The 25,336-nt window shown below is 32.0% G+C and overlaps 1 protein-coding gene and 1 long non-coding RNA gene across 2 annotated transcripts; both read left to right on the top strand.

The window, feature by feature from the left end:
* The first annotated feature begins 14,157 nt into the window (after window positions 1-14,157).
* LOC112727255 (uncharacterized) lies at window positions 14,158-15,052 on the top strand. Its single transcript, XR_003165654.2, has 2 exons — window positions 14,158-14,497; window positions 14,708-15,052. It is a non-coding gene; the product is annotated as an uncharacterized lncRNA (long non-coding RNA).
* Window positions 15,053-21,159: 6,107 nt separating this feature from the next.
* Window positions 21,160-25,130, top strand: LOC112727254 (putative F-box protein PP2-B12). The gene is made up of 3 exons (XM_025776929.2): window positions 21,160-21,505; window positions 21,960-22,078; window positions 24,180-25,130. The coding sequence occupies exons 1-3, from the start codon at window positions 21,245-21,247 to the stop codon at window positions 24,580-24,582; spliced, it is 783 nt and encodes a 260-aa protein (XP_025632714.1). The 5' UTR covers window positions 21,160-21,244; the 3' UTR covers window positions 24,583-25,130.
* The last annotated feature ends 206 nt before the right edge of the window (window positions 25,131-25,336 follow it).

The raw sequence follows: 25,336 nt of genomic DNA, 5'->3' as shown, positions 1-25,336 counted from the left end.
TCAGTTGGGGCTCTTTTTGTTCCTTTTCTTGCCGGTAGTTTGAGAGTAGCTTTCTCTTTACCCTTCTTGGTGGCCATCCTGAAAAGGGAAAAAGAAAGTGACTTATAAAGCTAAGGGTTAGAGCAAGGAAGAGAGCGGGAAAGGTGGTAATCAATGCACAATAAAGAAGAATGACGTTAACACACGCTCATGAGTACATGTGCAAAGTCATCAATGGAAAATAGCTAGTGCATATAATAACAATTGAATGTAAGGTGTTTATTGGCATGCAGGCAAAGGCATGAGTAGCATAGATCAAGCATTCAATGTCCAAGTTAGATTACCAAGTCTTTCAAACTAGCAACATGTTTGTAATGACAATTATATTGAATGAATATGATATGAAAAAGGGTTTTGTGAAAAGCAGGCATTCAGAGTAGTAGGATAAAAGATACTGAAAAGCAGTGCACAATGCCATACGAGCGTTTTCACAAACACATAGCATGTATGGTAAATAATCTAATGAAAATAATAAATTGAACATGCAAGCAACCCTTTAAAAATAAATATATATAATTGTCAAATAATTCCTCTAATAATCCACAAGTAAAATATAGAAATAATGACCCAAATAAATTTCTAACACCAATGAAAATAATGCAATGAATGAAAGTATGTAAATAAATTAAAATAAAATAAAAAAAATAAGAAGAATGAGAAGGGAAAGAAGATAAGGAAGAAGAAAGAAAAAAGAAAAGATAAGAAAAATAAGGATTAGAGAAGAAAAGATAAGAAAATTGGCTGATCTGGATATTCTGTGCGCCGCTTGTGACGCGGACGCGTGAGTGACGCGGTCGCGTGGTGCGTGATAAGGTCAGGTGACGCGGACGTGTGGGTCACGCGATCGCGTGGCCTGTTTTGTGCGATTGGCACGGGTGCAGCCTCGCGGTCGCGCAACTCTCTGTTCGAAACTCTTTTTGCCAAAATTCTGGGTGACGCGGTCGCGTGGTCGACGCGATCGCCCGGGTGGCCTTATTTCCAATATGACGCGGACGCGTGGGTGACGCGTTCGCGTGGCAGGGCTTGTGCTACTAGCACGGGTCCAGCCCAACTTCAGCTCAACTTTCGGCCATACACCTTGTTACGTCGAGATCCAGGGCACGTGGCCGCGTGGGGCACGCGGTCGCGTGGGGGGCCATGGTTCCCATGCGACGCGAACGCGTCGGTGACGCGGTCGCGTGGGTTGATTTGTGCCATTGGCACGCCTCCAGCCATGCTCCAGCATGACTTTCTATTCATTTATTTTTTTCTTCACTCCCCTTGCGACGCGGACGCATCGCTGATGCGATCGCGTCGCGTAGCGAAATTTTTTTTTGTAATCTGAAAAATGCAGAATGCAGTGTTAATATGAATGTGATGCAAAACTCCAGGTTCAATATAACAAAATAAAATAAAATTTAAAAACAAATAAAACTAAATAAAAATGAAAAAGGACGATCATACCATGGTGGGTTGTCTCCCACCTAGCACTTTTAGTTAAAGTCCTTAAGTTGGACATTTGATGAGCTTCCTGCTATGGTGGCTTATGCTTGAACTCATCCAGGAATCTCCACCAATGTTTGTATCTCCAGTAACCTCCGGGGTCCCAAACTAGGCGCAGAAAGCCTTCAAGTAAGTTAAAGCAAGTGACAAGGCCCCAAGAGTGGTGATTGGTAGAATGGATTCCGGGGTCCCAGACCTTGCCTTTGCACCCGTCTTTTGGTTGAGCAATATTGTTCCCTCTGGGTGGCAAGCAGTCTGAATTCTCACGTAAGCGGCCAAAAAACTTCCTAGATCCATTCAGTTGAGCTTTACACCAACCTTTGCATTTAAACTTTGAGCACACAACCATGTTGAACCTTGCTTGGCAATTCTTATCATTGGCCATCTTCCTCTTACTCTTAATGCCACAAAGAGCTCTAAGTTGACCATCCGTCTCCAGTAGCCCATATTCAAGTGGAATTAGGAAGCTAAGGGATATGAATTTTACCCACTTGAATGTTGTGAAGGATGATGGCAACTTAGGGGGAGGTATTTTTAATGAAATTGCAAGCTCCACTCCCTTGTGCTCTTTTCTGATAACTACCACCTCTTTGCAAGCTTCTTCAATTTCAACATCTTCCTCTTGGTAGCTTTCTTCCAATTGAATCTCCTCTTCATTGCTATCCAAGGGCATAGGAGGCTGTGCTTCTTCTTGTTGAATCTCCATCACTTGATCAACCTCTTCCAAGTCTTCAACTGTGATATGCCTTGGAGGTTGTACACCCTCCTCAGCATCAAATTCAACCGTCTTGGAAAGAGGTTCTATGATTGGACTTTCCCATGGAGGTTCTGAATCTCCTAAGTCTTCAACCACTTCTTCTTCTTCAATAATTCCGGCTTCCTCTACTTGTTCCAGTACAAAGTCATGCTCCGTACTGTTCACTGAAGTTTCTAGTATTTCTTTCATACTACGTTCTTCATTAGATTGTCCACATGAAGCCATGGGGATTCCTTGAGTGTCCGAACGTCGGGAAGCTAATTGACTCATTATTGCTTGCCCCAATTGATGAATGGTTGCCTGAAATCGATCCACTATTTTTTTTAGGCGAACCTCTGCTTCTCGGGTTGCCGGATTTGGACAGGACACATAGAGAAGTGGTGGTGGTTGGGAGTGAGTGGATTGGAATTGGGGTGGTTCTATATATGGTTCATATGGCTCATAAGGTGGTTGGTATGGTGGTTGAGGGTTAGGGTCATATGGAGGTGAATGGTGGTAGTTGGCTTGTGAGTGTGGTAGTTCAAAGTTGTGTTGAGGAAAGGGTTCATAGGCATATGGTGGTGGTTGTTGATAGTCCATTGGAGGTGGTTGTTGCCATGAGGGTTGATCAAATCCTTGTGGCTCCTCCCATCTTTGATTGTTCCAACCTTGATGCCTGTTCTCATTGTAATTTCTTCTTCCTGCAACATAATTGTAACCAGACTCATAGCCAAAGGGGTGAGAGTTCATAGTAGAAAATAAAAAAATAAAAAAAAATAAAAATAAATTTAAATTAAAAAGTTATTTAAATTTTGAATTTGAAAATTAAAATTTGAAATTTGAAATTTGAAAATTTTTAAATTTAAATTTTGAAAATTTTTAAATTGAATTTTGAAATTTGATTTTTGAAATAAGATAAGATAAGATAAAAATTTTAAAAATAAAAATCTGAAATTTTTTTTTTCGAAAAAAATTAATTAAAAATAATTTTGAATTTAATGAGGAAAGAGAAAAACAATAAAATGACACCAAATTTCAAATTTTTAGATCAAAACAAAGAAAACAACTAAGAACAGCTTGAAGGTCAAGATGAACGCGAAGAACAACTTGAAGATCAAGATGTCACTAAGAACAAATTTTTGAAAAAAAAATTTTTTATTAACTAAATAAAAACGAATAACCTCTTAATTTATGAAAAAGCAAAAATAAAAACAAAAATAAAAACAAATAAACAAGCAAAAATCAAAAAAATATTTACAATAACCAATAATAAGGCACACGTTTGCAATTCCCCGGCAACGGCGGCATTTTGACGTTAGGATTTTTGCCAGTAAAGAATGTCATAAAAACAGTCGCGTTGTAGATATAGTCTCTAAACCGACAGAAATCCCTTCGTACAAAAGTTTTGGGTGTCACAAGTAACAAACCCCTTTGAAATTGATAACCGAATATTTTAAACCTCGGGTCGTCTTCTCAAGGAATTGCAGGGAAGTATGTTCTTATTATTGGTTATGAGTTTGTAAATTGGGGTTTTGGAAGTAAGGTGGGAATATGTTATATGACAAGTAAAATAAAATAATAATAATAATAAAAATAAACTCTTGGCAAGGTATTAGAACTGGAGATCCTATCCTTATCAATTGTAATGAGAATTGGATTTTTCTCCCACTTTGTTAACCTCTAACTATGAAGGTAAGTTAAGTGGATGAATTAATTTTTATTCCTCAGGTCCTAGTCTTTCTTTGGGAAAGACTAGAGTTATTGGAATTTGAATTAATGAAATGAAGAAATCAAATTTTCAATCAACAATGAGTTTTCCAAAAGGAAGAAAATATCTAAATTAAAAAGCATCAATATAAATAAAGCAAAGCAAAATTAAATCTGAGAATACCTCGAATAAAATACATTCAAAGTAGGAAAATCTAACATGGAAAAGTTCATAAGCCAATTGGGCAACATAAATCAGATACAAATAAAAGCATGAGAGTATCTGAAAGTAAAAGAGAAATTAAAAGTAAAAGGAATATTAAACCTGGATCGAGAGTTACTCCTAAAATTAAGAGAAATCCTAAATCCTAATCCTAAGAGAGAGGAGAGAACCTCTCTCTCTAAAAACTACATCTACTCCTAATTATGAATTATCAGAGCCTCCCCATGAATGGATGCATTCCCCCACTTTATAGCCTCTAATCTGTGTTTTTTGGACCGCAAACTGGGTCAAAAACAGTCCAGAATTCGCTGGTTTTGAATTTTGCCACGCTGGATTTCCGTCACTGCGACGCGGCCACATGGATCACGCGGTCGCGTCGCCTAGTGTTAGGGGAACTATAGCATATTATATATCAAATCGAAGCCCCGGACATTAGCTTTCCAACGCAACTGAAACCGCGTCGTTTGGACCTCTGTAGCTAAAGTTATAATCGTTTGAGTGCAGAGAGGTCAGACTGGACAGCTTAGCAATTTCTCCAACTTCTTGCATTCCTTCCACTTTTGCATGCTTTCTTCCCATCCTCCACGCCATTCCTGCCTTATAATATCTGAAAACACTTAACACACATATCAAGGCATCTAATGGTAATAAGAGAGGATTAATAATAAGCAAATATAAGATCAAAGAAGCATGTTTTCAATCAAAGCACATAATTAGGAAGGCAAATATAAAACCATGCAAATAGTATGAATAAGTGGGTAAAGAGTAGATAAAAACCACTCAATTGAGCACAAGATAAATCACAAAATAGTGGTTTATCAGTCTTCTCAGCAAAGGTGGTCCGAACGGCGTGTCCCGCGGTGTTTTGTGGCGGTGTGATGGACGAATTCTCATATGTGGAAGAGCTAGAAGGGAGTTGATGCTTGATGTGGAGGCTCACACTCGAGGGGGAGATTGTTAGTGTTGCAAGTGTGAGGAGTACATGAAGTTAGTCCCACATCAAAGAAAGTAAGGAAGAGTGAGGAGTTTATAAGATGATAGACCAATTAACTTGAAACCTTAAGGTTTTGAGTTGGATGTGGTGTCTTCTCATCTTATGTTCTCTCACTTGATTCCTTCCCGAAATCTCCTCGGTGGTCGAAAGCTCCCCACGGTTAACCCCTACATTGTCTTGATAGGCAGGGTGAATACAAAAAAAAAAAAGATTGTGAATATGTTCATCACTTATTTTTTGGATGTGAATTTACTTGGCAGGTGTGGTGCGCATTGTTATTTCATTTTGATAGGTGGCACTTTTAGCAAGGGGGTAGAACCGTAGAAGAGATTATTAATATGTCTAGTCTTAGTTACTAGGAGTGGCGGTGTAAGGATCCCTTTTATTATTAATGACAATATTGAAGATGACAAACATGTTATTGCTTAGTAAGTTACTAGGTGGTTACAGTTAATGTTGGTTAGTTTTTGTTTCTCTGTATTTTTATTCTATTTTTGTGTTGAGCTTCTTTGTTTAAAAAAAAAAAAAACACAAGTAAAAATTTGATTGTGTGCTAATAGTTATAGTTGAGTATTTCGCTACAAAATAATTAAATTATGCAATTGCCATCTTAAAAAATTATTTTTCAAAATGTAAACCTATTTTCTAATCAAAATTAATGGACCCTTTAATTTGTGCAATTAATTAGTAGTATCAAAGAAGAAAAAAAATCCTTTGTGGTCCAGTATATTTGACGCTTAAATTAGCATATATACACTACTACTAGAGTAACATAAGTCAAATATATATGCATTCTGCAATATGTAAATTAATGTTGTGCACGTTTGTAAATCCAAATGCAAAAACGTTTTAACAGTCGGGCACATCCAAGAAACTGTTATTACTACTTATAAGAGGTGGCTCAATTCCTCAATTTGGACTAGTGTGTACCCCGAAGATTTGTTTAATTGTGATGTTCAAGTTGAAAATATATATAGTATTATTTGTTTATTATTTGTGATAAAGTGATTCTTCATAAATAAATTTTGTGTTATTATTATTAATTAATTATTATTTTAAAAGATAAATATTAATAAATTTGATTTTTTTTAACACATATATATGATGCAGGTCTTGTGGTATTAGTATATAAAAGTTAGGTGTATAATTACACCGTAATACTTAGTTTATTTCAATTTTCAATTAGATATCTACTATAACTTAATAGGCCTTTATCTAATTTTGTAAGGTTAAATACAAAAGCTTATTTCACTAAAAAAAATATGTATATACGTAAGCAGCATTATTACAGATTTATTTTGATCACAAAATTTAATTAATTCGTATAACGTAATTAAAGATTAATCTGTAAGAATCTAACGGTAAATAACATAAAATTATAAGAAAATATATTTTAATAATTAAACATAAAAGTTAATTTCATGTTTCTTAACTAAGTGAGAAAAAAAATATGTAGTAAGACTTCCTTGCGGTGCCGTCCACAAAGAATTGAATATATTGTATTGTCAAATGGGGGACTATTATTTAGTGCTCTACAAGGTGGTTGCTGCTGAACTAATGAATTTAATATATATATATATATATATATATATATATATATATATATATATATATTCGAAAAATAATAAAATAAGTTAAGATCAGCTAAAAATGATTTTATTTTATATTTATTAATTACTTCTAAAAAAACATTCATAATATTAAATGCAATAAGTATTTAATTTTAGATGTTATATATATATATATATATATATATATATATATATTAAATTAAATAAGATAATTTTACATTATTATCTTTCTAACATTATTGTAACTAGCAGCTCAACAGGCACTATTAGTTGTTTTTCTATTATTTTTAAGAGATTAATTTTTATTTTTAAAATTATAAATTTAATAATATAATTTAAATATTAAGAATAAAAAATTTAAAACAAAAATATTTTTTAAATTATTTAACTTTTAGAACGTATAAGATTTATAAATTTAAATTAAATAAGATATTAAAAAATTTCATTATGTTGTTATTATGTATAAAAAAATTAAAATAAAGATTTAGAAATATTATTTACAAATTAAACATTTATAAATGTTATTAGGTTTATTTATTTATTTTTAACAGTATTTAATTTAAATCAGAGATAAAAAATTATATTTAAAGTATTTTTTATTTTTATGCATATTTCTAATTGATAAAAAATATTTTTAAATTTTATTCAACTTTTAAAATTATCTTTAATTTTATTATTTTTTTAAAATTGTTAATTTATATTTTTATTATTGTCTTAATGCCACTGTGATATTGCATTGTTCTCCTTTTTCGTCTTCTTCTCCTTCCATATTCTCTTCACCCGATAGTTATTAATTATCACCAAATATCATTATCACAACTTTTAATTTTGTCTATCACCTTGATTTATAACCAAATATTCTATTAACTTTTATGAGTTGTTGAAGTTTTGTTAAAGAAATTATTTTTGTGTCTTTTCAATATCTAAATGTATAAAAATTATAATTTTTTTTATGTGCCTGTTAGTTGTCTTATTTTGTTCTATTAAGAAGAAATTTAAGACAAAAAATATTCAAAATTTTTACTATATTATTAAAATTTGATGTCAATAATTCTAAAAGATAATATCAAAATATATTATTTTTAACTAAATAATAAAAAATAATATAAGCTTTTTAACTAATAATTATAAATTGAAGTCGCAGTTTAATATATTACCTTAGACAAAAGGCAATTATTACTATCCACATTTGACTACTATTATATAAGTTTCATGTTTATTTTATTGTGCACATTAATTAAACTGTACTTTATTATTTTGTTTTGCATATTTTAAAATAATGTCATCGTATTATAAAGGTGAGATGAATTTTCATAATTTAATGTGAATCTTCTTACTATTTTATTTGTCATTTGATTATTATCCATAAAAACTAGTTACTTAAAGTGAAACACTACATAGAGAGAAACAAAAAATTTTTAAATTCATCGTTGTAGTTTCTTTTTTAATCCTCATTTGATATTACTCATTTAATAGGTTGATGGCTCTGATTTTTTGTAATTAGTTAGAAATTTTTATCTCTCTCTTTCTCTCTCTCCAAACTCAATTTTGTTATGAAATATTTTTTTAGGTAAGAATATTTTTAATTTCTTATATAATAAGTATCTTTTAAATTATTTAATATATAAAATGTCATGTCTTTTTATTTATCCTAAAAGTTTAAAATTAAAATTAAATGAGATTAGTTTTTTTTAAGGACAAAAATCTATAACAATATAAAATAGTAATATTAAGTTTCATGTTCTTATATATGAGAAGATTATGATTTATTATATTGTATATTATCTTTGTACCATATAATAAAAAATAAAATTCTATATCTTATTTTTGTTACTTATTTTACTTTTTTTTTATTGTTCAAATTAGTCTATATATTATCAACTCATTTTTATTATTTATGCAATAATTTTTCTCTTCTAATAGTTATCCATTAGTAAATATTAAATTGTCCAAGTTTAAACCTATTCTCTTGAACCACTTTTTAATTATATAGTTGGAATCGTTTAAATAAGAGATTTTTAGACCTTAAAATTTTTAAAGTAATAAAATAAAATAAAATAAAATACCTAATAAAATAAAATAATTCAAAAAATAAAAGATATATAAAAAGATAATAAATTAAAACTTACATACCCCATGAGATAGGAAAAAAAAAAGAAGAAAATAATAATGAATGTTGAAATATTAAAAATATATATTTAGATATTTATTGGTTGTCAGATTATTTAAAAAAACAAAATTTATTAACAAAATTCTTATCCTGTCATATTTTAATATTATATGGAGTTTGTTCATTCTGTCATTAGTATGTGCATATTTTTTGTGTCCTTTGTATGTCAATCAAATAATCTTTTGTTATTTATCAAACGAATAATATTAAATTAATTAATTTTAAAATTTTTGTAATATACTTTAAAAAATTAATAAATGTCAAATTCAGTGCTCTACATAATTAAATGTCAAAGTGCACTAAATAATTAATAGTTTAGAAAATTAGCATACTAATTTTTTAAGGAATATTTGATAGGTGTGAATTTTCTTGTATGTTTTATATATATGCCAATTAAATAACTTAGTCAATATGTCAAAAAAATATTATAAAAAACAAAATTAATAAACCTTTTTGTAATATGATTTATTTATTTTAGTTTAATTTAAAATTAAATATTTATGTACTCAAATTTTAAATACAATACTATATATAATTAATAATTTAAAAAATTAATAAAAAATTATCCCATATAAAGCAATTTAAAGAGAATAGTATTAAAAAAATATTTATAAAACTTTTTCATCCTATCATTGATAGATAATTAAATACAGATATGTTAAAAAAATAAATAAAAAATACATATTCAGATATAAAGAAATTTTTTTCTTGCTAAATCAAATTGATGCGAGAAAAAGATATAATGCTATTTTTCTACGTGAAAAATTGAAAATAAATTAAAATATTTGAGAAATAACTGAAAATATAGATCAAATAAGTAAATTGAAGAAAAAGAAAATTTATAACCGCAGCAAAGCAAGGTAAAGGACTAACAGAGTGTGTTGAAGGAAGGAGAAAAGAGACATCAATAGAAATACAAAAATGGTAATGTTTTTTAAGAAATTACAACAAAACCTCTAATGGAATAATTAGAGCGAAACCAAACTGCTGATCAGAAGTACAATATACTCACAACAAAACGGTACAAACTAAAATTAACATAAAATTAAACAAAATATAATTTAATTGAATATCTCAAAATATAATAAGATCTATCAAAAATTACTTATAACTATTGATGATGATTAAACACTTCCTTTCATCATAATTATTCTTTTCTTCTTTTCATACCTGGCTCGAAAATTAACATTTGACATGGTCATCATCTATTTTAAGAAGTTATCTAAAAAGTTATTCAAAAATTGAAAATGTTAGAGTTGAATAAGAGAAGTAAATAAAATTAGAGAAATAGTAAAAAATTAAAAAAAAAGTAGATTATTTGAGTGAAGATTGAGGAAGAAATTATGCCTAAATTTTTTGTAACCGTTTGCAAAGTTAGTTTTAAATTATGTTTGCAGGGTTAAAATAGGAAAGAAAATTGGATATTAAACTCCATGTACTCACATTATATATTGTTATAGATATATAGAAAAAAAAAAGAAAGAGAGAGAATATTCTAATTCTCTTTAATTTGAAATTGAATTGTAGTAACAAAAAAAAATTAAAAATTGAGATTTTATGTAAAATTAAAAAAATAAATTAAGAATAAAATATATTTTTTGTTTTTGAAGTTTGTTAAAAATTTTTAAAATATTCTTAAATTTTATTTTATTTTAATTTTTTTCAAAAATTTTTTATTTGCATCAAATATACCTAAAAGTTCTTGATGGCCTAAAGAGGGGGTTGAATTTATAGGCTATGGCCTTCTTTTAACTTGATTAACAAAGCCTCAAACCAGAACTTATAATTTGGCTAGGGAAGAAGAAGATAATATAGCCATGTATCATAGTTCAGTTGTCTAGTGCAATGCAATTTACATCCAGTCTCTACTACAATGTTGGTAGAATTTTTACTATCTTTCCAAGTATTACATACACCAATTTTTATGAACTCAACATAATCCTATCAGAGACGCATCAAGCTTCAACATAAACTTAACTTGGCTATGTAACTACCGAGACTCAACATATTATGTGCTTACCCAACTTAGCAAGGGATACCTTTCAAGTACATGACAGAAAATAGAAATACAACCAAAAGAAATCCGAAATCACTCTTGGCTTTTCTCTCCAAGTATTTCTCTCCGTCTTTTCTCTCAATGACTTTTTCTCAATGCCTCTCTTTCTTGCTTTTTATCTCTGCATGAATACAAAGAAAGATATAACATTGAAACAGAAATACAAACAGTAAACTGTGGAGGAGATGATGATTCACAGTCTTGACTCTATGCGCTGACCCAACTTCTGAACTCAAAACGTTGTTCTTCATCTTGGTAGAGTGCTCCCTTTAGTGTAGGTGCAATGCTTCCAAGACTTCAAACTCTGTTGTGAGATTTCACTCTACTCTCCAATTCGGGTTCTCTATCCTTGTCTTTAAAATGAAAATATTTTTTCTTTTTGTATCTTCTTTGAGCTATGGCTAGGATTTTTTTTTACAAAGGTCAACTTCTTAGTCCTTGAACTAACTGTAATCCCTTTTATCTTTTTCTTAATTCAGACCACAAAATTAGGAATTTGAAATCTGATTTGGGCTTAATCGAAGAGATGATTGCAGCAGCAAATTGTTTGTTCAGTGAGGTTCCCAAATTCACACCCTTAAAATTGTGCTTTGACTCCAAGAAACGATGTAAGCCATTGATTTACAGCGGAGAAAATTCAGCCACCACTTTCTTCATCTTGTCCAAAATGGTGGTGCAGAAAAAAGAAAAAAATGCGAAGTAATTGACTTGCATGCAAATGGAAATAAATTACCTTTAACCTCTGAACTTGCTTAACATGCTTTTGATTAACTTGATTTGACATTAGCTTTCTTGATTAGCTTTTCCTTTCTTCTTCTTTGGTGTTTGAATACAAAAGTGAAGCTCCCTCTCTTCTAGTGTTTACTTCGCCTTAGCTTAGGGTTGCTTCCCTTTGACTTGATTAGCATTGGGCTTGGTTTGATTCAATTTCATTCTTTACCCTTAGAAGCTTTTGGTTTCATTGGTTTAGGCTGCAATAAAGACAATTTGAGCGTGCATACTTTGAATTATATCATCAAAAATCCACTTGGGTTATTAACCTAAATCAACATGTTTGTCATCATCAATATGTTATTTATTTTTCAAACTCAATATCCATAGTGGTTAATTCTTCAAAAAATTTAGAATCAATTTAGCAACAATTTTACAATAACAACCTTCAACACATGCAAATCAAACATAGTTGTCATACATTTTTACTGTATTGGTCCTAAACTTTTTGAAAATTTAGCTGTCAAGGATATATTTGATACAAATCGAAAATTCCAAAGACAAAATTGAAACAAAATAAAATTTAGGAATATTTTTAAAAATTTTGACAGACTTTAAAAACAAAAAATATATTTTATCCATAAATTAAATACACAAAAATAAAATTATAATATAATTAAAATTATAAAATTGTCTAATTTAATAAAAATTTTAAAATTGAGATTTATTCTAAATTATGATATCAAAATTTAGATTAAACTACCAAAAGTACCCATAAAAGATGTATTTGCTTATAAGAGTACCCATAAATTTAGAAAACAACACCCAAATATCCATAGTTATATAGTTCCATTTGTCAAATATGACCAAAACGTTAGAAGGCTTTGTTTATAGGGAGTGGATCCTCTCCAGTGAAAAAAAAAAACTAGATGGTGTCCGGTGTAGGATTTCACCCTTCATTGCTTTTTCTCTCTCTCCTATTTAATTTTGGTCCCACTTATAGAATAAAAGGTGAGAGATCACACTTTATTTTCTCAAGTATTAAAAAAATGGAGAGGATCTATTTCCCTCTCATGTCTCACGTGTTCATTTCCATCCTAACATGGCAAGAGAGCTTTCTTAAGTGGATCATTTATTATTTTTTTTATGTATATTGTATTTATTTAAATAATAAAAAATTAGTAACCCCTTCAAATTCCAGTTAAGCACAGAATAGTAGGCATCACCTCTTGAGCGCGAAACTCAACCATGTCATAACAGAGTAGTTTTTAGTTGCAGTTGCTTCAGGAGACTCTGTACGAGAGTGATCTCACAGTCAAAGTCATTGAAGAGGTAATCCTTTCACAACCAAAATTATTGATTCCTTGTAACCTCTAATTTGTTAGAATTTTTTGTCGCATATCAAAGATTGAATTATTATTGTTAATGAATTTTTGGTAGGGTTTAGTTTTTCAGTAACTGAATCCTATTTGATCCTTTTATTTAAGCTAAATATTATTTTGTGGCTGGAATATTGTTGTGTTTATTGTGTCTGAAACCATAATCATGGTGAATTTACAGAGTTAGAATTTCACTAGTTCATAGTTTGTGAGATGGCCACTAATGTTAGACCTTTTATTGTGTTACAGAGATAGCTACATTGCATATTACTTTAGAGATATATCATAGAGAAAAATTTGAGAGAACAAAGGATGTAAAAATCGTGTATGAAGGTGGTGAGAAATCTGAAATTCCAAGGATTAATGTTGACACTTTGAATAAATTTTTTATTATTGATCTCCATAGATATATTGGATACACTTTGGTCAGCGAACGCTATTGATTAGTACCTGGAATGGAGGTTGATGGTGGTCTAAGGACATAATATAGTTGTATAAAGTTGCATTGAGGAATGGAAGTAGGGTCTGTGTGTACATTGAACACCCAATCTGCTTGCCAAAAGCCCAAAAGTTATTGAAGAGGATGATCAAGTTTCAAAAGAGGCAACTATAAGTAAAGAAGGTGGTGATGTTGTGACTCCCTCAAGCTTCATAATTATGCATCATTTATTGTTGACTTATGCATTCTATTATTACCTCCTGATGCTAATTATATTAGTAATTACTGAACTTTATGATGCTTTATTTGATAGCTAAATATAGTAATTACTCATAATCAAGTTCAATAAAGATGAAATAAGATGCTAACAACTCATTCTATTCAAACATGACATCGATGTTCACTAGTAAGGGTGTTCAAAATCGATCCAAACCAAACAAAACCGATCAACCGAGCCGAAAAACCGAAAACCGAATAAACTGAAAATCAAAAAAACCGAAAAAAATGATTTTTTGCTATTTTTTTGCAGTTCGGTTTGGTTTTTGATTTTGTTAGTGAAAACCCTAACCAAACCAAACCGAATCGGTTTATTTAAAAACCCTAGTATAAATAAGTGAAACCCCCTTCCCTTTAGATGACCTAGCCGCCATTCACCGTATAAAGCCCCTATTCCCTAACTCTCTCCACTCCCCATTCTCCACACTCTCTTCCCACCGTTCACAAAGTCGTCGTCCTCTCAGCCCCTGGAATCGCGGACAGCACCTTCGCGGCGGCCCTTCCTCGTCGTGGTTCCATCTTCTCAGCGCGGTCCTCCCTCAGTCCCTCCCTTCCTCGGTGCGGCTCTTTTTCTCCCTTCGTTCGTCGTCTTCAATGCACTGCAGCCGCTGTCTCCTCTACGCCGTGTCTCTCTAGCCTCCTTGCACTGGAGCCACCGTCTCCTCCACGCACAAGCAGGCGCCGTCGTCGTCCATGACATTGCCTCCAAGTTAGGTATTCAATTTTTGTTTTTATTATTCTGTTGGTGATTTTATTTTGTTGTGCTTCTGCCTCTATTTTTCTATGATTCTGTGTTTATATTTTTTATTTTTAATTCTGTTTTATGATTCTGTTAGTGATTTTGCTTTTTGTGCTTCTGCATCTATTTTTCTATGATTTTATTTTGATTGCTCATTTTGTTTTTCTATGATTTTGTTTTTACAGGTGATCTTTAATTCTGTTTTTGTGATTTTGTGAATTGCATAATTATGCAGTTTGTTGCTCACTGCGTCCTGCTCAGTGCTCACAGCTTCACCACCACCTCTGCCTCTGGTCTACCTCTGTTCCTCCGTTGTCAATGATTTTAATACATGTTTTGATTTTTGATTGATGAAATTGCTATGGGTTGAATTCTGTTAATGTAAAATTAGGATTAGGTTTAGGGTTTGAATTCTGTAATTGATAAATTTGGATCGAGTTAGATTCTAGGGTTTGTGAAATTGAGGCTAGGGTATGTGAAATTGGGACATTTGTATCTTATAATGAATTTAGGGTTTGGTCTCTGTTAAATGTAGTTTTTTTTTTATTTTTTTGTTTATTTAAAATCTTTTTGAATAATTAAAAAAACCGAATAAACCGAACCAAACCAAATCGATTTTAATTGGTTTGGATGGTCTCAGCAAAAAAACTGAACCAAACCGAACCGCAAATTTAATAAACGATCGGATCGAATGGTTTTTTCCTAAATAACCGAACCGAACCAAACCGCACCGCGAACACCCCTATTTACTAGCATATAGTGCCTCAATTTGCACCCAATTTATGCCTAGATCTTACACTCAAATTGCCACTTACCTATATATCATCATTACAAACAAGAAAAGTGTAAATTGCAACAGCAACCCTAATGACAGCCACAAGCCATGATATATCATGTAAGACAACCTTCATAACTTTGATTTAATTACTTTTTGTAAAATAATTTTCTAAAAATAAAATTATGAATAAATATAATAAATTACAAATAACTCGTTATTTAATTTTTGAAAATTCGAAATCTTACAATAAGGGTCACACTAAGAGGGGTTGCAAAAAGAAGAGATTGGCTGATGCTGCTGCTATTGCTGAGGTTGCTGTAAAAAAGAAAGAGGGTGAAGAAAAAAGTGCACAACCAACAAATTAAACATGTATTGCTACCTCTGATGGAACCAATAAAGAAGTGGAAGGAGAAAATGTATCACCAATTGATGAATCACCTGTTACTACAACAGCCACCAATGTCCAACTGGTCGAAATTGAGTTGTCTCAACCTACCTACTCTGAACTAGACGACTCTTAGAAGATAAAGATGTACATGATATTATTATGTCATAAGCTATTACAGTATTCTGACCTTGAAACATAATGTTTTACACCATATAGGCTGCTGAAAACATACGGCCTACAACGTTACTGATAAGAAGAAAAAGTTCTCCATCGCCAAGTTTTGCCACAATCAATCCGTTGTAGGGTGGTAGCTCAGGAATAGCATTAAGAATGGCAAAAATCATGAAGTTTGTAACGGCCCAACTCCCAGCATGTCATGATCATACTAGAAGCTGAACGTTACCAACTCGTTTTTCCCAACTTAAGTAATATTTAATAAATATAAGTCTGTTCATTGTTAACACCTCGCGAGTTTTCGAGTATTTTTTTCTTTAAAACAATAGTAATTTAGGGTCGCATACATATAATATATAAGAAAATATAAGCATACGCAATCATAGATTAATAGAAGGCAATATATAAAACATCACAATATAATATATATCATGAAACAAAAGTAGTTCAATCATACAAGTACAGAATTATGATATAGCATTCCTTAGTTAGTCACTTATATAATATATACATATATGTACATAAGACGCCTCAGGGCCAGACCCGTCCAAAAAGCCCCTAAACTGGCACCCAAGCTAGCCTAACTCTACGACATGCCTATTCTCTCTGAGCATACTAGCAAAAGTGAGGGAAACACTCTAACGTACTGTTTCTGATCCAAAAGCCCCTCACAGAAAATCATTGGGCAGGTGATGATTCTCACTCGCTGGTGACTCATCTGGCTCATTACTGCCACAAGAGATATCTACGATCTCGGGGTCCTCCTCAGGTTGCATCCAAGAAGGAGAAAAGTTATAGGGTACATCGAGATTCAAAAAAAGGTGTACTAATAAGATGCTGAAAAGGTCTACCACGTACTACATAATTTCATACACAAGGTGCCGTACGATAGATGTAATACTCGCAGGCGCGCACTAGGTCGTCGTGGATATACGGATGATTAATCTCGTAGAGCAGGACTCCCGTGTCCATCTGAAGAGGTGTAAGGGGTAAGAACTGGGGAGTTCTTAGTAAGGTCGGGGTTTAGAGTTAAGTTCATTTATAACGTCCGTGACCACATAACCATAATTAAGTTCAGACAAAAATATATATACATAACAACAGTATAGCCAAAACACAAATAGCAGAAGAAACAAGAGACATATGCACAATCACACTCAATATGCAGTCACACAGCTATGTGCAACAAGTATGATGCATGTCTGGTCCTACTGCAGGTAATGAGCTCATTTGTCGGTTTTAACCCGCACCCGACGCAATCCGACCCTCTAGGTCAGATAAGGCCTTCCCAGAACTAAATCCCAGATTAAGTACCACATACTCTCTACCAAGTACTCTCAACTTGCAAGGTTGGTATTTGCTCAAATCTCAATATACCGTAGGTATGCTAGTCAGGCCTCTATCAAGCATTCAGCTTGCAGGGCTGGTACTCTCTTTACCGCAGCCTGTCTGGGAAGCAACAGCACAATACGGTGCGTCTCCACACAATATTCTCAAGCATCGCCCGAAGGCTCATAAATCACATATAACCATACTTTCCGTCACTTAGCAATCATCTTTATCATCTTTCCACAATCATATATCAAGCATCACAACATCTCAGTGATCTCATTTCATAATTCTCTGGTTACTCTGTAAGGTTAAGCACACTACTATATAGCTTTTAACTCCTTTTCTTCCTAATATATTTTCAAATTTTAAGTTTCTAAATTCTTTTCCATTACCTTACATACCTTAATAACTTCTCTTATACCTTTCCTTAGGTGTTTAATAAAGAGAATTAAGAAATTTTGGACTCAAAATTGCCTTCCTGAGGTTTTTAGAAAAAACTACCTTTTATCAATATTTTATTATTAAAATAATAATATTTTATTATTAAAATAATAATATTTTATTCAACTTTCAAAAATTATATTTTGACCCCTGAACTTTTTGAAAATTGTATTTTGACTTCCTTAACTTTTAATATTTGCACCTTAGCCCCTCAACTTTTTTTAATTAACTTTAAACCCCAAACTTTTCAATAATTATGATTTGACCCCAAAATCCACAAAACCAAATGTTCTTCTTGTCTTTCAACAACCAAAATCATTTTTTTTTTTCAAAAATTCATCATATTTTTATCTGATTTTCAGCTAGTTTTTCAATCTTTTCGATAACCGATTTTTACTTGATTTTCACCAAACCAAAGAGCAACGTTTCAGCCATCAAATACACATCAAACACACATCAAATCTCTTGAAAATCATGGCTGTAATGCCACGTTTTTCAGCATCAACAACAACAACTTCACAACCTTCAATAACTTGATTTTCAAGCATTAAAACAACAAGATCTCATGATCAAAACATCACATAAACACTCAAAATCAAGCCTAAAGGAACAAAATCTGATTTTACACTTCAAGAATACAACCAATCATTGATTAATTTATCAAACTTTATCTCTTTTGCAGCTGTCAAAAGTTGAACCAAGAACAAACTTCAAAAAGCACTTTTACGCATATTTTAACATAAAAAATAACTTTAGAACTATATAAACCATGAAGAATGAAGCTTCACGATGATGAAAAGAAAGATTTTTTTACCTCAAGGCAGCTAGAAATCACGTTTTCTTAGAGCTTATGGTGAGTGAACAAGAGATCCTAAGAGAAAACATGAAAAAAACATGGTTATCTTGACTTCTCACCATAGCCAAAACTTAGAGGAGGGAGGAGCAGCCATCATACCTTGATTTACTCCATGAAAATTGACATAGAAATGAAGAAGAGGAAGAGGTGAATAGTTTGGTCAGATTAGATTTTTGATAGGGATTTTAGTTTGAGAAAGAACGGAGGTTGAAGTTTGAAGCTTTCATGGAAGTTCTTCCGTTTTCTCTCATGAATTCTAACTTGTCTTGGAAGCAAGAATGATGGTAATAATGAGCTTAGGAGCCGTGGGGTTAGGATAGAGTTTATCCTAGATTTTTTTTATAAAAATATCTTATGAAAGTATAATTACTAAAGTTAGATGTATTAGAACACAAGTGTTTTTTATTTTTCCCTTAAGAAACCTTTGCTTGGAGAATAAGAAATGAAGCATGTGGTGGCTGGTTCTGAGAGTGCCATATGTTATAAGGTGATGACTCATCAAAATTTAATAAAAAAAGATCATTCTGAAGATAATTACTAAAACTAGATATGTTAGATTATACTACTAAAGGATAAGTATGAGCTTTACTAATATAAATGATACTAGTAACAAGATAATCATGAGAATAAAAGATATATGATAAAGCATTAGCATCGCTAAGTTCATCTAAGAATGCAGGTATTATCCATTACCGGTAGATTTCTAACTCAGTTATTGTATTACTAAACATAGATCAACATTAATTATAGTAGAAAAAATAATAATATAACATTCTGAATAAAATAATAATATATAAATATTATATTAATATAATTTTTCTCTCAAAATTCAAGATCGGCTCATCACATAGAAACTAACCACAGAAATCAGAATTTTGAAATTTGGACCTGAAGTGGCTCAAAAATGTAACTTTTTGTGACGTGCCTGTTTAGATCAAGAGAGGTGCCTGATGCAGTCAAGCTACTGATTCAGCAGTTTGATGGCACAACACCTGTGCAGTAGAGGTACTTATATGCACTGAAATTCCTAAAAAATCCATAAAATTTTCGTTTGATCCCGAAAAAGCAACATTTCTTTGGGGCTAAGTCGTTACAAAGTTCGTCTCTACTCTCGGTTTTAAAGCACCAAGGAAGAAGATTTGAAGAAATTAATTTAATGTATTTAGAGAGGTTATGAATATTAGGCTATGACACTAGGTCTTTAATATTTTGTTAAAATTTAGACAATGACTGCTTAGACCAACCCTCTTAAGATATGGTTATTTTGATATTACACTGGATCTTTTGGAACTAATACTCATGATACTTGTTTCTACATCTTTTTTGTTGAACTATGATAATTACTTAAATATAATTAGCTTTGTTAGTTTATCTATCTTTTTTGCAATGCTGTTGAATCATGTGTTAATCACAGGAGTTGCATAAATCAAACTATTCATTTCATTGAAATATTTATTACATAATAAACCTTCCATTACATTATATTACAACACACATGAATTTTTGCTCATAACTTTTTCTTCAAATTCTATAATATATGACTAACAAAAACACCACCATCATAGACACAACTAGCAATAACAAATAGGTCATGAATTTTTACTCCTTACATCGCTTTCCAACCTCCCAACCCTTTATGCTAGGTTCATATTCATTTTATCATTGGCTCTATCAGAATCTGCTATCCCAACACCTTCATCTTGTCCAATATCAACCTAAACAAATATACCACACCAAGTCTTTCTTCTTATCTGAAATAAACCAGCCAAACATGAAATGAACAAAGCAGACAAGAACTCACAAAATAATCATATGTTTAACTTACATTATAATTGGGACATCCAAATAATAACTTGTTTGGATTTGATTCTGTTCCAGACCATCGTAGAACTGGACGACAGTCATACCCACACCATTTCGACACCCTCGCACTTCTGCTTTGACTTTGCGACCTGGTCCAGTTACCGCTTGAAGGAGAGCAAATAAAGCTTCCTGCTGCATTACTTCTACCACTCATCTTGGTGCCTCAACTAATAGCGACGAATAATAAAGCTTCAACAAGGAAAAAAACAACAATAACAAGAAGATAAAGACGAATACAAAAACAAGAGGAAGGAGGTTGGAGAAGAATCGAACTCAAGATAAATAATGGAAGAAATTAGGGTTTAAAGGACCACATTGGGTATGAATACGAATTTTGCCGCGTCAATTAGCTGTTGTAGTGTCCAGTGTGGCAAAGAAAATATTACTTCAATATTCCATTTGCTAAGTCGTTGTTAGAAAGGGTCAAGAGACCAAATTAGTGTCCAGACCTAAATCTAAAAGATCATTATAGATAACTTTAAATTTCGAATACCAAAATAAATTTTAGGGACAAAACAGTTATTTAGTTGAAAACATAATATTAAACATATTTTGATTTTTCTTTTTTTTTTTATTATTTCTATTTTCAATAAAATTAAATGATTGTCTTAATATTTGTACACAACTAATAAGACACGTTTAATCTGAAATGAATGGAGTACCATTATTTAATATACATATAAATTTTATTTATAGGAAATATTTTATATTAGATTAGTTAATAATTAATTACTTGTAATCCAAAATGAAAATTTTCAATAATTTATGAAAAGTATTTATTGGTATTAAAAAATGAAAAAATAATAGAGAAACTTATTTCATATAAATTTAGAGTACTACTACCAATATCTATCTATGGCAACTAACTAATCGACTTGACAAAAAAAAAAATGGAGTTACCGGAGGGATGCATCGCGAACATTATTGCTCGCACCACGCCCAAAGACGCATGCAGGCTCTGCGCCGTTTCCAAGCTCTTCAAATCCGCCGCTGATTCTGACTATGTCTGGGGTCGTTTCCTCCCTTCCGATGTCGTTTCCCTCGTTTCCCACTCTCATTCTCACTCTTCCTTGATCTCACTCTCTACTTCCAATAAATCCCTCTATCTCGCCCTCTCCGATCGCCCAACCGTCATCGACAAGGGCAAAATGGTAATTTCGTCTTCCTTTTGTCATCTTCGCTATGCTGTTCAATAGAGCCAGGGAACTCCTAATCATTTTCCCCCTTTAATTCTAATATGCAATTCCATTAAGTTACCATCAATTCATCATATCAGTGTTTAATTTTACGTTCAAATATCGCAAGAATCCTTTGCTTGTTTTTAACGAAGCTGGTTGCCGTACAGGTGCACTCTTTTTAACTCGTGTCCTTTTCAGCTTTTAAGGCTTTCCTTTTCTATCAGATCTATTTGCTTTTCACTTGTCACAATCAAACCCTTAATTTTGATATTATTTGGACCTAAAAAGAGTGTTGCAGTTTTATATGTGACTGCTTCTTGCTTGTAAAGAAATCCCCCTATATGTTTAGCAAAAATACGGGGATAAAGCGTTTTTAATTATAATAAAAGCTTTACTTATCCAAATATGCACAATATTTTGACTGCAGAGCTTTCAATTGGACAAAAAGAGTGGGAAAAAGTGCTACATGCTAGCTGCTAGAGCTCTGACCATTGTTTGGGGTGACACTCCTCGATACTGGGAATGGATACCCTTGGAAGAGTCCAGGTCATCCCTTGAAATTGTTTTCCTTATTTTATTTGATTTTATTTTTTTCTTTTATTTTTGAATAATGTAACATGAATGGACCTAAAGACCCTAACTTAATCCCATTGCAAGTAGAGGGGAAAAAATTGGATTAATGGTCAAAATGGTCTCTTAAAATCAATCACATGCATCAATTTGGTGTTTAAAAAATTAGAAGCTGATCCCTGAAAAAAACAACTGGGAATTAGTATGAAGGGTCAATTAATAATTGTATTATCTTCTAATGACCTAGAGACATAAAAATGTGTTTTGAGAGAAGAACAAGATGATGTCTTCGGACATAATTTCTTTGTATTTCTGTCTTTAAAAGTAATCGAGATAGAGGGAAGAGGGGATGTATTTACACAATCTATGTGATGTTGAATTAGAATTCTTCTCTTATATCTTTTTCCTGTGTAAAATTGTCCTTCAAATTCTCTATAATTCTTTAATTCTCAATTTATCATACCTGTTTTAAAGACGCATCTCAATATAATTCTTAGTTGTTCAAAATAAGACAAGACACGAAGAATAAGACATAAAGAATAGATATACAAAAGTTAGTGTGCTTGTATTTTGTTTGGTAATAAACTAGAATAAATTATGAAAGTTTTTTTTTCATTTAAAAAATTTGAGAAGAAAAATATAATAATAAAAAATATAATTATGAAAAATTAATAAGAATAATGAAAGAAAAAATAAAAAATAAGTTGTGTCTCTTGTTACTGTCTATGTTTCCTTCCTGTTAAGATGGATACAAAATACACTAATTTAATGTCTCTAGACACAATGTCTTTATACATGTTTCATTTGTCAAACATAATTTTATATCTCTGTATCTCTGTCTCAGTGTCCCGTGCCTGTAAACAAATGAAACCATACATACTTTGCTGTGCTTTCTATGGTCATTTAGGCACTGGTTGGTTGATGTCTGTGCATGCCAAAAACAGAGACATGATAGATTGCGTTCTTTGTTTGGACTGTGAGACACAGAAACAAGAGACACGCTTACATAGAGATATCCACAAAAAACATATTCTGTGTCTCTCCAACTAGTTGAGACATTAATTTTTAGTTTAAGACACTGAAATTTTTACAATTTTATCCCTTCAATATTTTTGTAATTCCGTAGCATCTTTAACTTAATTCCCCATTCTTCATCATTTCTTCATTTCCTCTCTCTTTCTAGCCTCCATACTCTGTACACTATTGTTTCCCGACTTTGGGCTTCGACAGCATTGACCTCCATCCTCTCTCTGGCGGCGCTGTTCGTCTTCTCCTTGGCGGCATCACAGTTAAGGAGAAGGTCCCTTTGCCTCACCCTTCGGTCAGCATCAACAGCGGTAGCGGCGACTACCGTAATGATGGAGACGCTCTCCTCCTTCGTCGCGTCCTCCCCTCCCCCCTTCTCTCATTTCGTTCTTCCTCTCTCTAGTAGCGGCAGCAACTACATATCTACAGCGGAAGCAACCACAGATCTCACTATAGGTCTGGTCTTTTCTCGTCGCTCCTGCCCTTCTTCCACCTCTCCTCATCTTCATCTTCTTTTCATCCTTCTTTACCTCTTTCTTTTCTTTCTTCTACTCTGTGCCTTGTTCTATCTCAGATTTAATTTGTATTTGTTTGAATTTTTTTTAATAGAAATTTTGAATATGTTTGTATTATTCAATTGGGATGATATTAAAAAATTATTTATAAATATTGAATTTGGAATTTAAGTTTATTTGTGGTGTTCTTTTTCTTGGATGGGGTGATAGCTCATTCTTTGTTTGGATTGATGGAGATTAGTGTTTGTTAGGCTGAATTTTTGTGTTTATGTACTCTTGTGTATTTGTGTCTATGTCTTCATAATTTGAGACAATAACCAAATACAGTCTTAGTATTTTTATATTTCATGATGAAATATGACCATAAACCATTTAAAAAGAAAAGTAGAGTACTATTTTTTAATTGATCAAACTCATTTAATGTTAACTAACATGTCACTTTCTCATTTGTCAAATCATACTACTTTACCATGAAACATAATTACTCTGCTTTGTTTGGAAATCTACCATTTTTTGCAACTTCAATATATACACAGGTTCTCAGAAGTTGCTCGACTGGAACATGTGTGGTGGCTTGAGATTCGCGGGGTGTTGAGTACCCTTGTCCTAACCCCAAATACTCACTATGCAGCTTATCTTGTGTTTAGCATGGAGGAAGACAGAATTGGATTTCAACACTGTCCTGTGGAGTTATCAATAGGCATGCTAGGTGGTGAGGCTAGCACCAAGAATGTGATTCTTGATCCAGAATCAGACGGGGTACGGCAGCTTCCAAATCTAAGAGGTAATCCCTGGTTGGAGATTGAGTTTGGGGTGTTTTTCGTTTCGAGCACAGAAGATGAACAAGTTCAAATGAGTGTGGTGGAAACTGAGGCTGGTGTCCTAAAGAGTGGTCTCATCATTGAAGGAATTGAATTTAGGCCAAAGGAAGATAATTAATTAAGAAGCCAAGCCATGGTTGATTTGCACCAACATAACTGCAAACTCTTTCTGAAGATTTTAATGGCATTAGTTAGTTTTTGTTATTCTCATTACTAATATTGAGGAAGGCTAGGCGAACAATTTTAAAATTTGGTTTAATTACTCTGTTAGTCTCTATAGTTTTGCGAAATTTTTAATTAGGTCTTGTACTTTTTTTCCTTTTGATTGAGTCCTTGCACCAAATTTTTTTTTTAATTGGGTCTTTACACTTTTTTTTCCTTTCATTTGGGTCTTTGTACTAATTTTTTTTAGTTGGTCCCTATAAAATTAAGTCAATTATTGTCAAGAGGGACCTAATTGAAAAAAAAATTTGGTGTAAGGACCCAATTAAAAGAAAAAAAAAGTATAAGGACCTAATTAAAAATTTCGCAAAACTATAAAAACCAACAGAGTAATTAAATCTTAAAATTTTAGTAAAAAAAGATAAAATAATGAGAGTTGACTCAAATACTAGGTAAAATATATATAAAAAAAAAGTATTGGTTACCTAAAATTTTTCATTTGGAGACTGAGGTATTTCTATTTGCTGAACTGATCTATTTCTCATCTATTTATAATTTTAGTAATTGTTTAGGTTATTTCATGTTATTTTCTAATAAATCGCCCCTGGTATTGGCCTAATTTCCTAGGAAAAAACATTAATTTCTTGTATAATTTTGATCTATTACTTTTCTATTAGTGATACTTATGCACATAGATTTCAAAAAAAAAA

This window comes from Arachis hypogaea, chromosome 12, assembly GCF_003086295.3.
Source record: "Arachis hypogaea cultivar Tifrunner chromosome 12, arahy.Tifrunner.gnm2.J5K5, whole genome shotgun sequence".
NCBI classification, from domain to species: Eukaryota; Viridiplantae; Streptophyta; class Magnoliopsida; order Fabales; family Fabaceae; genus Arachis; species Arachis hypogaea.
This window is presented reverse-complemented; position numbering and strand designations above follow the sequence as displayed.

Excerpts from the sequence above, each read along its gene's own strand:
- LOC112727254 (XM_025776929.2), top strand. The coding sequence starts at position 21,245 with ATGGAGTTACCGGAGGGATGCATCGCGAACATTATTGCTCGCACCACG. Across the intron at positions 21,506-21,959 it reads TCATCGACAAGGGCAAAATG|AGCTTTCAATTGGACAAAAA; the intron begins GTAATTTCGTCT and ends TTTTGACTGCAG. Across the intron at positions 22,079-24,179 it reads ATACCCTTGGAAGAGTCCAG|GTTCTCAGAAGTTGCTCGAC; the intron begins GTCATCCCTTGA and ends ATATATACACAG.